Consider the following 12,558-nt stretch of genomic DNA (forward strand, 5'->3'; position numbering starts at 1 on the left):
GTGTTATTCATCATGATCAGAGGCAAGACTTTCCTGTTACTATAAATAAATGCAAAAGTTGTTTATGAATGACAGAAACATGTTTTATGTAATTTCGACGAAATATAAAAGCAATGTTTTTTGTAAGTTCGACGAAACATAGAAGCGTTCTTTTTATTATACATTTTTGTTAAGTTAACTGCATTTTCTAGCGCTGTATGCTAAATCTGCATTGTTTTCTTTGTTTTTACTACACATCCCTCTGTTTCACGTAACAAATCAGTAATTCTCGAATGAAACCTGAATTAAACACTGATAATTTCAGTTCTGCTATAAATATTGTTTATTCTTATGTAAGAGACAGGAAGATAACAGTGCAGAACAAATATGTTCCGTAGATTACACAGCCCTTTATATATATCCTCACTCCAGTTCTACTCGCTTCACTACTTCCTGTTTATAGGGGAATTTAGTAAGACACTGATTGCATATGTAAAGAAAGCGATCGTTATGAGGTAGCCCCTGCTAGGTATGCAACACACCGAGTGTTCGGGTGATGCAGGTACGACCTTAAAGGACCAAAACTACTAGGAAAACTACCGTAGCCTACCCTTACTGTGGTAGTCTATAGTAGTTTTACAACTCTGGGTGCCTCTATTGCCCACGTACCTGATATGCCACAACACGCTCAGACAAGGACTCCTGTGCAGCAATGGCATGAATTTCTGCAACACAGCTGGCGAAAGGGCACATTTCGGGTCATTCAGACAAGACTGGTAAAATTGTTCGTCTGTTTAGACAGGAAAAACATACGTAACTGTGGACTCCACTGCCCATAGTCTATAGTGATGTGTTAGGTTACATTAAACGTTTTCATTTTCTAATGACAATGGATAACCATTAATCATCCAGCCCAGTAGATATAGTTTCTTGTGGCTCAGTTTCCGGCTGCAAGTCTTTCAACTGGACGCCACTTCAGCGACTTGCTTGTTTGTATCCACTCCAGTTATCCAACTGGGAAAATGGGACCACCCGTTTAACGTGAAATCCCAACCACGTGTAGTTCCTGGTGGCTTCTCACATCGTTGAGTGGTTGAGGGCAGAATGAAATATTCCGTAGTCCGGGCCTAAGCATCAAGGCGTGGATGGCTATAGTCTCCACGGCACGATGACGACGCGAATGTGCAGCCGCTCGTGAAATATTGTCATTTAAAGTGCACAATTCAAATGTGTGTGAATTCTAAAGTGACCAAACTGCTGAGGTCATCGGTCCATAGACTTACACAATACTGAAACTAACTTATGCTAAGAACAACACACACACACACACACACACACACACACACACACATACCCGAGGGAGGACTCGAACCTCCGTCGGGAGGGGCCGCGCCGTCTGTGATATGGCACCTCAAACCGCAAGGCCACTCCGTGCGGCTAAAGTTCGCAGTGCCTTGGATTAATTTTTCGTACTGAATCATCAAGTTCCCACCTGCTCTCGTCTCCCGCAAACCGACCCCATATTAGCGATTATTAATCTCCACCAAAGGTATTCGAGTCAATAATATTTATGTAATTGTTCACGCACTCATTTCAGACGGAACACACATATCCGATATCTCAATATGAAGTCCTTTAGGATGATTCAGACCGTCAGGAAGCGGTTTTTCCGTTCACGAAGTACTGGCCGTCAATACGTCCGGTCGCGAACATACCTCAACCTTCACTACAGTGTAATCTTAACTGCTACTTGCAACAGTTACATCGGCGCTACCATAGGAAACGTGGTATCGGTATGGGGGGAGCGTGCAGCGACGTAACTATACGCTTACAAAGCGACTGAATTCCTTTCTAAATTCTCAACTGTTCGAAAAAGCACAGTTTTAAACTTTTTAGTGGCGAGTACCGGGGGAGGCATATTTGTGTATACCATTACTGGTCGGGGGGGGGGGGGGGCAGAATAGGGCGGTTGCTATTCGTTGTGGTGAACCTTAAACAATGGCACTACTTTGGTTTAAAGTACGTCATTGTTGTTTGTTATTGTAGAATTATATTATGTTTGGTAAAACAGACACTGCTTGGCAATCAGTCAAATTTAAACATTAGGTTCGTAAGTTAGAGGAATATAATTGAAGTACGTCGTAATACTTTTTTTTAACAGAAAAGAGCTCAGTCTCAAAAACGAGTTAGCTTTTCTGCTATGTGGCAGAGAACCCAGAAGAAAATTTCAGCCGTTCTGACGTTATGAATCTGCGCACCATAATATATAAAGCACCACTGACTTGAAAAGATCAAGAACAAGATAATCAATAAAAATCGTTAGCAAGAATTTGATGCAATTTCACTGGAATCACTGTCTTTAGGATTATCACAGATATTTGACGTTTCGAGGGCATGGAACACGTCGGAATGGCATCTGCCACTAATGGTTAAGCAGAAATTTTCTTCTGAGGCTTCTGGAAGATTTCAGAAAAGCTAACTTGTTTCTTAGACTGAGCTCTTTTCATGTATATATTAGCTTTTCTGCAATATGCCATTCCGATGTGGTCCACGCCCTCGAAACGTCAAATATCTGTGATAATCCTAAAGACAGTGATTCCAATGAAATTGCACCAAATTCTTGCTAACGATTTTTATTAACTATCTTGTTCTTGATCTTTTCAAGTCAGTGGTGCTAACTTTATTTCGTAACTGGCGTAAAGAAAGTATGCATCTATATTGAACTACTCTAAAACCTTGCGCCGTAAACTGATTTAATAGCAGTACGGTATCCATCTTTTATTCAATTTTGTTTTTACAGAAAAAGTAATACATAGTTTTAATTTTTTAATACTGTGTCAATTATGGGTTTTTCGTACATATCTCTTTTTAAACTAGGTTTTTAAAAAGGTCCTTGATAACCCGGCTATTTGGCACTCCAGCATTGGTAGATCCCGAGCGTGTCGGATTATTGAGGCCATACAATTTTAGACTGTAGCTGTAGCACCTTTATGTCGTTGTTTTGTTTTGGTGGCGCCATTGGCACTGGACCTTATTTTGTGTTGCAGGGTTCCCGTTCGCCGGCATCCGCACAGGTTACCCAACGGTGCTGCCCGGACAATACGGGTAAGTGTGAGTGCTCGGCAGGCAAGCTGCCTGCCAGGTAAGTCCGCCATACACCGTTCCCCTCTCCTTCCGTAAACTGTAGTACTTACCGCGTGTCATCGCGCTCTGCTACCATTCGCCACGCTGTCGCTACTGGGCCATTTCATTCATGTCCGATCTGTACCCTACGAACGAGGCAAATTGCAGTGCGGGTACAGGCACGGTTGCCTGAATATACTTACCTCGTAATCAGTTAACGTAGTATTTGATCGTCGATTTACAACGCGAGATCAGCTTCGGTGTGTTACTCGTAGACAACTGAAATTAAAATCTTCCGTTGTAGCATTCTGCTCAATTTTCATACTGTCACGATTGCATCTCTATGCCGTTTTCGCACGAGAGCGAAGTTTGTTAGTGACTCGTATGAACGAGAGTGAACATACCGGGGGTAGTCTGTCACCTCAAAGCAATCAGTCTGCGGCCATGAAACTTGATGTTATTTGTTATTCCTTTCTTCTTCTTTTTGTCTCTCCCTTAGCCTCTTGATCGGAGAGTGGTACTTTCTCTCTCTCTCTCTCTCTCTCTCTCTCTCTCTCTCTCTCTCTCTCTCTCTCTCTCTCTTAACCTCTTGATCCCAAAGTAGTACTTGCACCCTACGACCTCAATTAGTTGTTCCTTGTATTCCAATCCAATCTCTGTCTTCCCCTACACTTTTTATTCTCTACAGCTCCCTCCAGTACAAGTGAAGTTAATCTCTGACGTCTTATCACATGTCCTATCCTCCTGCCACTTCTTCTTGTCAGTATGCTCCTCCTCATTCCGTATCCATCAGTCCATCTCATTTTCAACATTCTCCTGTAGCAACACGTCCCAAATGCTTCGATTCTCTTCTTTTCCGCGATCAGAAAATTTTGATTATTAGTCAAAAGACGCTACCCCTAGACCGCGGATGTTACTTTCTACATATCACCCCCAAGGGGGACACATTTTTCCCAATTCCGGCGGAAACCTTGGTTATAGAAGTGTAGCTTTCAGCTGTTAGGAACGTTCCATCCTGAAAATCACCACTTCGCCGTTGACTGTCACGCAATGGTTTTTGCATCATCGGAGAAAAGACGAAGTTGTCACATTTCACTGAGTGTTATGATACTATGTCAGGAGAAACTTGGGGGGTGGGGGTGAGGGTTTACTCAAATTTAGTAATCCAAACAAGCGCCATGTGTGATCGGCTTTTTGAATAGTTGTGAGCAGTCGCGGAACCTGGCGGACGGCGACCTTAGGTTCAAAATGCCGTACAACTGATCCATAAAATTTTCACTTTTTCTGCTGTCGCACAGCAGTAAATATTGGTTAGACATATCATATGTATATTACTTCTCAAGTCAACATCCCTTTTTTTCAACACATACTAATCGTACAGTGATGAATCAGTTATCATTAGAAATTTTTTTAAACCTTTCTTACAACGCATACAGATTTTCCTTCAAAACATACTAATTGTTAACATGAAAGAGGCTTAACTATCATAGGCAAAAGGACATCATGGATGCCCTGCTAGGGTACCTACTAGAGTGCTGCAACGCTCCATGTTTGACCGGTCACGGCCCGCCTGTTGACGGGGGGACCGAGCAGCTCGTGTCCGGCCCCACACGACTCGGCTCGGTCATGTACTCGCCCCATGTCTGATGTCCGGATTCCGGACACGCGGATAACCGAGCATGACCGGTCACCGCTGACGTCTCACCTCGCCTCGCCACGGCTCGCTGCTCTGTACTGTGCAAATCCAACGCCTCTCTCTCTCTCTTTTAATACAAAAGTAACGTTTCCAAGAACGGGTACGTTACACAGCTAAATTCATAGAGCACTTTCTTTTATAATATTTACTCCCGTCTTCCTAACGTCCAGGAATTTTGTTGTAAATAAAACATTGATCACAAGAGACCAATCTGTGTTAATGTAATGAAATGTAAGCGTCAAATAGTGCACCTGATTATGCGAATCAGTCCACGTATCAACTGTCGCAGCACATGTTTTATTAATAACTTCCGCAATAACAGAAGGCATTATACTGTTTCGTATTGCATCAGCTTGTTCTTTGACATGTCTGCTTATAGTAGAGGGATGTGGCATGGCATCTGCCACGTTAACTTTTCCATAATGCGCACCTAGATGTATTAATTCTTGCCCTAGTTCTCTGAAACCTTCACCGCAAACAGCATTAAAAGGTCTCATATCTTTAGCACAGATTGCAACACACTTTGCTGTAACACTATTTTTTATTACTGCCGGTATTCCTGAAGGAGCTGTATCTTCGTGAGGTTTCTTGCAACTGTGTTTCTTTAAAAGAGTGGTTCGCGATTGGAAACACAATAATGTGGAGCAGTTTATGCACGATACGTACCCAGTAGACGCACTGTTTTCGTCTACAACCACCAAAAATATGCTCCGTACTTGGCTTTTTAGACCTTCCCGTCTCTTCAACGTGTAAACATTGATTTCAATCTTAAGTCTTACTGCACTGGTTTCCTCGCACTGCATGATTGCAGAGAGAGAGAGAGACCACAAATGAGAAGCCCGTACTGGCTGCAGTCTGACACGGATAATGAGACGTGTAATGTGTTTGAAGTTGCGTGCTACGTATTCGGTCACGGCTTCTATGCTCGGTCACTAGAACTAGTGCGGGCAGCCTATCCAGTTAGGGTGTGCTCGCCCCATCTCGTATTTTGTGCTCGCTTACTCGGTCATGCAGGACTCTAGTACCTACATTTTACGGAACTAACTTTTTAATCACGAATAAGAGACTCCCTTTTCAAATTATCTTATTACAAATGCCATTTTATTTGTTTCAAAGTACTTATTAACTTTATAATTTGTTCATGCCATTCTCATGGGTTATAACTCTGACCACTGCGGTAGTCGATTGTCTATGCCATCGGACAAGTTGCCCTTTCTAAACGAATATACTTTCCTAAACGACAAACATTAGTTTGAATTGTGATTTACCTGCTGGTTCTACGGCCTAACGTGCTTACTGCATTTGAATTTTTTTCAAAATTAACTGCTTGGAAATGTATATACAAGGATATATCATAAATTCGTGATTATTATTTCACATCGTTCTTTTCATTTTTAAAATTTTTTTCTTCATTCCCAGAACATCCATTTCCCCAGCGACTACTCTTAATCCAAACACTGTGTCATTATTTAAAACCATAGAAGTGCGAAAGTTTAGCACAGATCCCCTGGTCGAAAATAAACAAGAAATCTTTGGCACATTTTATCCTTTTCAGAGTTTTCCACTGTGGAAGTGAAAGAAATTTTGTATTCTCCCTCGGATTTGGTGAAATGGGTACTAGTTCTTTTCAAAATTGTCGCTTGACAAATGCATAGCGGTGCGTGCATGATAGTCTCTTTGCCAGAAGACGGGTGTGCTGTGAACACGACCGCTTTCTTATCGGGTGCTCCGTGGATATGCAAATTAGACAGATGCTGAATCTATCACCCTGTATCAAATTATGGATTACCCCCATGAAAGCTTTAGGCTGCTCGAAAAATCAGCTGCCGCGTGCAACGGAAAACGTTATTCGATTATCTCCTGAACTCGTCAGGGTCCTTGCCTATTCCTTATGGTTGGAGGACGTTGGCATTTTGGTTGAATAATGTACATAAATGGTTGCTGAATGATAGAAAAACTTGCATACCTGTGTGTGAAGCGCGTGGAACAAGTTAGGAAAACTAAGAAATGAACTCCTCGTCCCTCAATACGTCGCGATTCCAGAACCGCCATTGAGATGGTTACCGGCAAGTCGGGATGTAGCGAACTGCGGCCGCTGTTAACTGTTCCTGGAATGAGCCCATGTGATGAGATTGCGAATCCCTGATCTCATCATCCTCCTGAATACTTGTCGAATATGCTCATAAGTTCAAAGTGAAGATTTGGCAGGGGGCCGAAGTCAAGAAAAACACGTACGAGCGCAGATTTCAGTGGCCTCACCAAGTAGAAGTTCGAATCAGATTACCCATACGAATCCAAATACAACGCCCAGTGCCTCTCTCAACTTTTGGTCGCCTTCGTTCAGACTTCGGAAAGGCAACCCGCACTATCTTTTCTAACCAATCCCGGAAAGGGCTTAAGTGCTCTTCTAATCAGGGATCTCGAACTCCGTTATCTACATCTACATGGATACTCGGCAGATCACATTCATGTGCCTGGCAGAGGGTACATCAAACCACCTTCACAATTCTCTATTATTCCAATCTCGTATAGCGCGCGGAAAGAATGAACACCGTACGACCTCTGATTTCCTTTATTTTATCGTGGTGATCGTTCCTCCCCAATGTAGGTCGGTGTCAACAAAATATTTTCGCATTCGGAGGAGAAAGTTGATGATTGGAATTTCGCGAGAAGATTCCGTAGTAACGAAAAACGCCTTTCTTTTAATGATTTCCAGCCCAAATCCTGTATCATTTCTGTGACACACTCTCCCATATTTCGTGATAATGCAAAACGTGCTGCCTTTCTTTGAACGTTTTCGATATACTCCGTCAGTTCTACCTGGTAAGGATCCCACACAGCGCAGCAGTATTCAAAAAGAGGAGGGACAGGCGTAGTGTAGGCAGTCTCCTTAGTAGGTCTGTTACATTTTCTAAGTGTCCTGCCAATAAAATGCAGTCTTTGGTTAGCCTTCCCCACAACATTTTCTATGTGTTCCTTCCAATTTAAGGTATTAGTAATTGTAATATCTAAGTATTTAGTTGAATTTACGGCTTTTAGATTAGACTGATTTATCGTGTAACCAAAGTTTAACGAGCTCCTTTTAGCACTCGTGTGGATGACCTCACACTTTTCGTTATTTAGGGTCAACTGCCACTTTTCGCACCATTCCGATATTTTTTTCTAAATCGTTTGCAGTTTGTTTTGATCTTCTGATGACTTTATGAGACGATAAACGACATCGTCATCTGCAAACAACCGAAGACGGCTGCTGAGAATGTACAGCAAAGGGCCTATAACACTACCTTGCGGAACGCCAGAAATCACTTCTGTTTTACTCGATGACTTTCCGTCAGTTATTACGAACTGTGACCCCTCTGACAGGAACTCACGAATGCAGTTACATTACTGAGACAACATTCCATAAGCAAGCATATTCACTATTAGCCTCTTGTGTGATATAGTGTCAAAAGCCTTATGGAAATCTAGAAATGCGGAATCAATTCGAGATCCCTTGTCAATAGCACTCAACACGTCATGTGAGTAAAAGAGCTAGTTGTGTTTCACAAGAATAATGTTTTCTAAATACGTGTTGACTATGTGTCAATAGAGCGTTCTTTTCGAGGTAATGTTTGAACACAATATATATTCCAAAATTCTGCTGCACATCGACGTTAATGATGTGGGCCTGTAATTTAGTAGATTATTCCTACTACCTTTCATGAATATTGGTGTGACCTGTGAAACTTTGCAGTCTTTACGTACGGATCTTTCGTCGAGCGACCGGTTGTGCATGACTGTTAAGTATGGAGCTATTGTATCTCCATACTCTGAAAGGAACGTAATTGTTATACAGTCTGGACCGGAAGACTTGATTTAGTTAAGTGATTTAACTTCTTCACTGCTCCGAGGATGTCTACTTCTACGTTACTCATGTTGGCAGGTGTTCTTGATTCGAATTCTGGAATATTTACTTCGTTTTCTGTGGTGAAGGAATTTCGGAAGTCTGTGTTTAGTAACTCTGCTTTGGCAAGACTGTCGTCTATAGTATTTCCATTGCCATCGTACAGAGAAGGCATTGATAGTGTCTTGTCGCTAGCGTACTTCACATACGACCAGAATCTCTTTGGATTTTCTGCCAGGTTTCGTGACAAAGTTTCATACCACAAAGCTAAAATGTATCCGCTAGTGGGATATGTGTATATGGAAACGGGAGATGAGTGTCGCCCCCTTCCACATCCAGATTTCTATGTCGAAGGTTGTCTAAATTTCGTTGCCTCGCGTATCGTTCCCGCGGGAGGGTCAAAGTTTGGAAATTTGCAGATACAGGAGGGGCTATATATTTTGATTGAGGAAATATGCCTGGAGACCAAACACAGGAGCATAACGGCAAGTGGACAGCTGAGGTGCCCACCCGAAGTTTACTAACAAGGCAGAGTTGTTCTCACCCCTTCCACCAGTGGTTTCCCGTTCTGCTATTGAGGACACCGTTCTTTATGTTCCACCATTCATTGTTCACGGAAATTTAGCCAGGAGGATAATCCCTGCAAAGTCTCGTCCGACCGTTCGTGCAGCCCTGTAGCGTGAGACCCTGCACTCTTCCAAAATGTGCGAAAGTTCCCCCGATCAAGACCAGACGCATTTAATGGGAAAAACTACTACTGGAGTGAATTGTTAGATTAGGTACAGAGGGATGGGTTACGTACGTTGCTAGCCAGAACACGCAGTACAGGTGGAAAGACGACAAATAAAACTGAATCGGAAAGTAAATGAAGCAAGAGAGTCTCGTATGCAAATTCAGTATTCAGATATGATAAAATGTAAGGAGATGGCCTGAAACAGGCCGCCGCCTCACACCTTGCAATAGTACGTTGTACGTTGATGACGCACAATTGTAAATTTGTAACTGGGTTGGTTTATTTATCACCTTCGAGCCAAAAGTGCTATATAATAAATGGGACAATGTTGAAGAGCCATCGACATTGGCAGACAGCTAGTATAGAATATGTACCGAGTGGCAAAGAGCCCATATTTTTCGTTCTTCGGAATATTCGTGAACTATCTTGTCACTGAAGCTAAGTTACTGTCGTTTATACTCTAATATCGTTACCGTATAATTCAGAAGCTTTCGAAATGTAATCCACCTGCCTCGCCGCGCTGTATAAATACGGAATTCACAGTGTTGGTTCCACTGTTTTGAGAAGCCTTTGAACGTACTCTCGAAGCAGGAATAGAAGGGAGAGTAATTTATCTCTGACTGAATGCCATACAAACATCATAATGAACTATTCCAGTTGTGAAACCGAGCAGGATTTATGTTTCCCAGATGTTTTGACACCTCTCGCTTTCTTGGCGACCGTCAGTGTGATTTGTTAAGATGTCGACTTTGGCGTTGAATCAGCATTTTTGACAGCTGTAGGTTCTCAGCTTGCAGTATCTATATCAGAGACATTAAACTCACAAGTGTTGCCGAGAAAAAGTGCAACATTCTGTCGTAGCGCGTGTCATCTGGTTCTTGAAACGAGTAACCACTGGAGGTCGAAGATGAGTACAACATAACCTTCGTCGCCCTAATGCCGTCAGAGAGCGATATTTAAACAGCAAGTTCAGGCAGTGGTATAAACGAGTCAGATTTATGGCTTGCGCCACATATATAACTATGATGAAACGCACTATCAGCGGCGTAAGCATTCTTGACTCAAAATAACCCCTACTGCAGCAGAGGATATTAATTTTGCCCCTCGCCCCGATGTTTGTCGCCTCATGTGTTATAGTCTCTTTCAGAACCAATATGAACTTCTGGAATGTCTTCCAAAGCATTTCGCCGCTGTGCTGGAGGCGCTCGGTAAACATTTTTTTATCCGTCGTATTTCTTTGTGTGGAATTCTGTACGCCCTCGTGTTCCTCGACGAGGTATGTGCCGTCAAGAAAGTATTAATTTCGGTAAACGACATCTTCAAAAGGATGAAGTGTCTCTAGCTCGTTGTTACAGAATCGGGGCAAGGTGTCGCTGTGAACGACACTCGACTTTTAATTGCTAGCTACGGGATTCACATCACAGGCCACCGACTTTTAGGCTTTCTGTGATTTCCCGAAATCACTTAAAGCAAGTGTCAGAGTAGTTACTTGAATGAACTTGCCGCCCATTTCCATCTCAATTTTTTCCAGCTCAGTTTGCTCTTCTTCTTTGACGCTGCCCGTTCGAGGCGGCCTTTTATCTTTTGTCGTGCAGAAATATATTGACATGCTACCGTTCGGTAGTCATAACAAATAAAATTAACTAACAAAATATTTCCGTAATAGAGCTATATCTCTAACCCCTGAAAGGGAAAGTTGTATAGGGTTGTATCATAATTAACAGTGAACGTTGACACGGGTGAAAATTACGACAAGAGAGGTAAACAGGAAAACGTTCGGTCCGCAAACCAGCCGTCAGGATCAGCTCCAGGGATTTTGCCGCGCCGTGCGAAAATTACAAGCGCCGCCCTCCACCCCACTCCTTGCGTAGTCATTCATCCGTGACGTCTCATTTTCGCATACAACACTTACACATACTGTTCGTCTGTTTGATATGACTACACGATAAAGTCCAGAGCCAGGTGGTGGAACCAGTCAGTGAAACAGAAGTGAAACGTCGACGGTGGAATACATTCAGTCTTACAACTCTAAAGTTAATTACATCAACCGGAATTAAGTTGTGCGTCACTCGCTAAGTGCATAACTACAAGCTGTACGAGACCTGTAGCAACCAGAACACCTAAATTATGTGATCCGAAGTATTCGGACACGTGGCTGAAAGTGACTTACAAGTTCGTGGCACCCTCCATCAGTAATGCTGGAATTAAATATGGTGTTGGCCCACCCTTAGCCTTGCCGCGCGGGATTAGCCGAGCGGTCAAAGGCGCTGTAGTCATGGACTGTGCGGCTGGTCTCGGCGGAGGTTCGAGTCCTCCCTCGGGCATGGGTGTGTGTGTTTGTCCTTAGGATAATTTAGGTTAAGTAGTGTGTAATCTTAGGGACTGATGACCTTAGCAGTTAAGTCCCATAAGATTTCACACACATTTGAACCCTTAGCCTTGATGAGAGCTTCCACTCTCGCAGAAATATGTTCAGTCAGGTGCTGGAAGGTTTCTTGGGGAATGGCAGCCCATTCTTCACGGAGTGCTGAACTGAGGACAGGTATCGATGTCGGTCGGTGAGGCATGGCACGAAGTCGGCGTTCCAAAACATCCCAGAGGTGTTCTGTAGGATTCAGGTCAGAACTCTACGCAGGCAAGTCCGTTATAGGGATGTTATTGTCGTGTAACCACTCTGCCACAGGCCGTGCATTATGTACAGGTGCTCGACCGTATTGAAAGATGCAATCGCCATCTCCGAGTTGCTCTTCAATAGTGGGAAGCAAGAAGGTGCTTAAAACATTACTGTAGGACTGTGCTGTGATATTGCCACGCAAAACAACAAGGGGTGAAGCCCCCTCCATGAAAAACTCGAGTATAGCATAACACCACCGCCTCCGAATTTTACTGTTGGCAGTACACACGCTGGCAGATGACGTTCAGCGGGCATTCGCCATACGCACACCCTGCCATAGGATCGCCACCTTGTGTACCGTGATTCGTCACTCGAAAAAACGTTTTTCCACTGTTCAATCATCCAACGTTTACGCTCCTTACAGCAAGCGAGGCGTCGTTTGGCATTTATCGGCGTGATATGTGGCAGCCGCTCGACCATCAAATACAAATTTTCTCTCCTCCCGCCTAACTGTCATAGTACTTGCCTTG

The 12,558-nt window shown here is 43.2% G+C and overlaps 1 protein-coding gene across 1 annotated transcript in view; it reads left to right on the forward strand.

Annotated features, from left to right (window-relative positions):
* Window positions 1–12,558, forward strand: part of LOC124761627 (RNA-binding protein 24-B-like) — a 348,530-nt gene that overhangs the window by 230,257 nt on the left and 105,715 nt on the right. Inside the window, exon 3 of the mRNA XM_047249115.1 lies at window positions 3,027–3,084. Within this exon, the coding sequence (XP_047105071.1) occupies window positions 3,027–3,084 (58 nt within the window). The remainder of the gene's footprint in view (window positions 1–3,026; window positions 3,085–12,558) is intronic.

This window comes from Schistocerca piceifrons, chromosome 1 (genome assembly GCF_021461385.2).
Source record: "Schistocerca piceifrons isolate TAMUIC-IGC-003096 chromosome 1, iqSchPice1.1, whole genome shotgun sequence".
NCBI lineage: Eukaryota > Metazoa > Arthropoda > Insecta > Orthoptera > Acrididae > Schistocerca > Schistocerca piceifrons.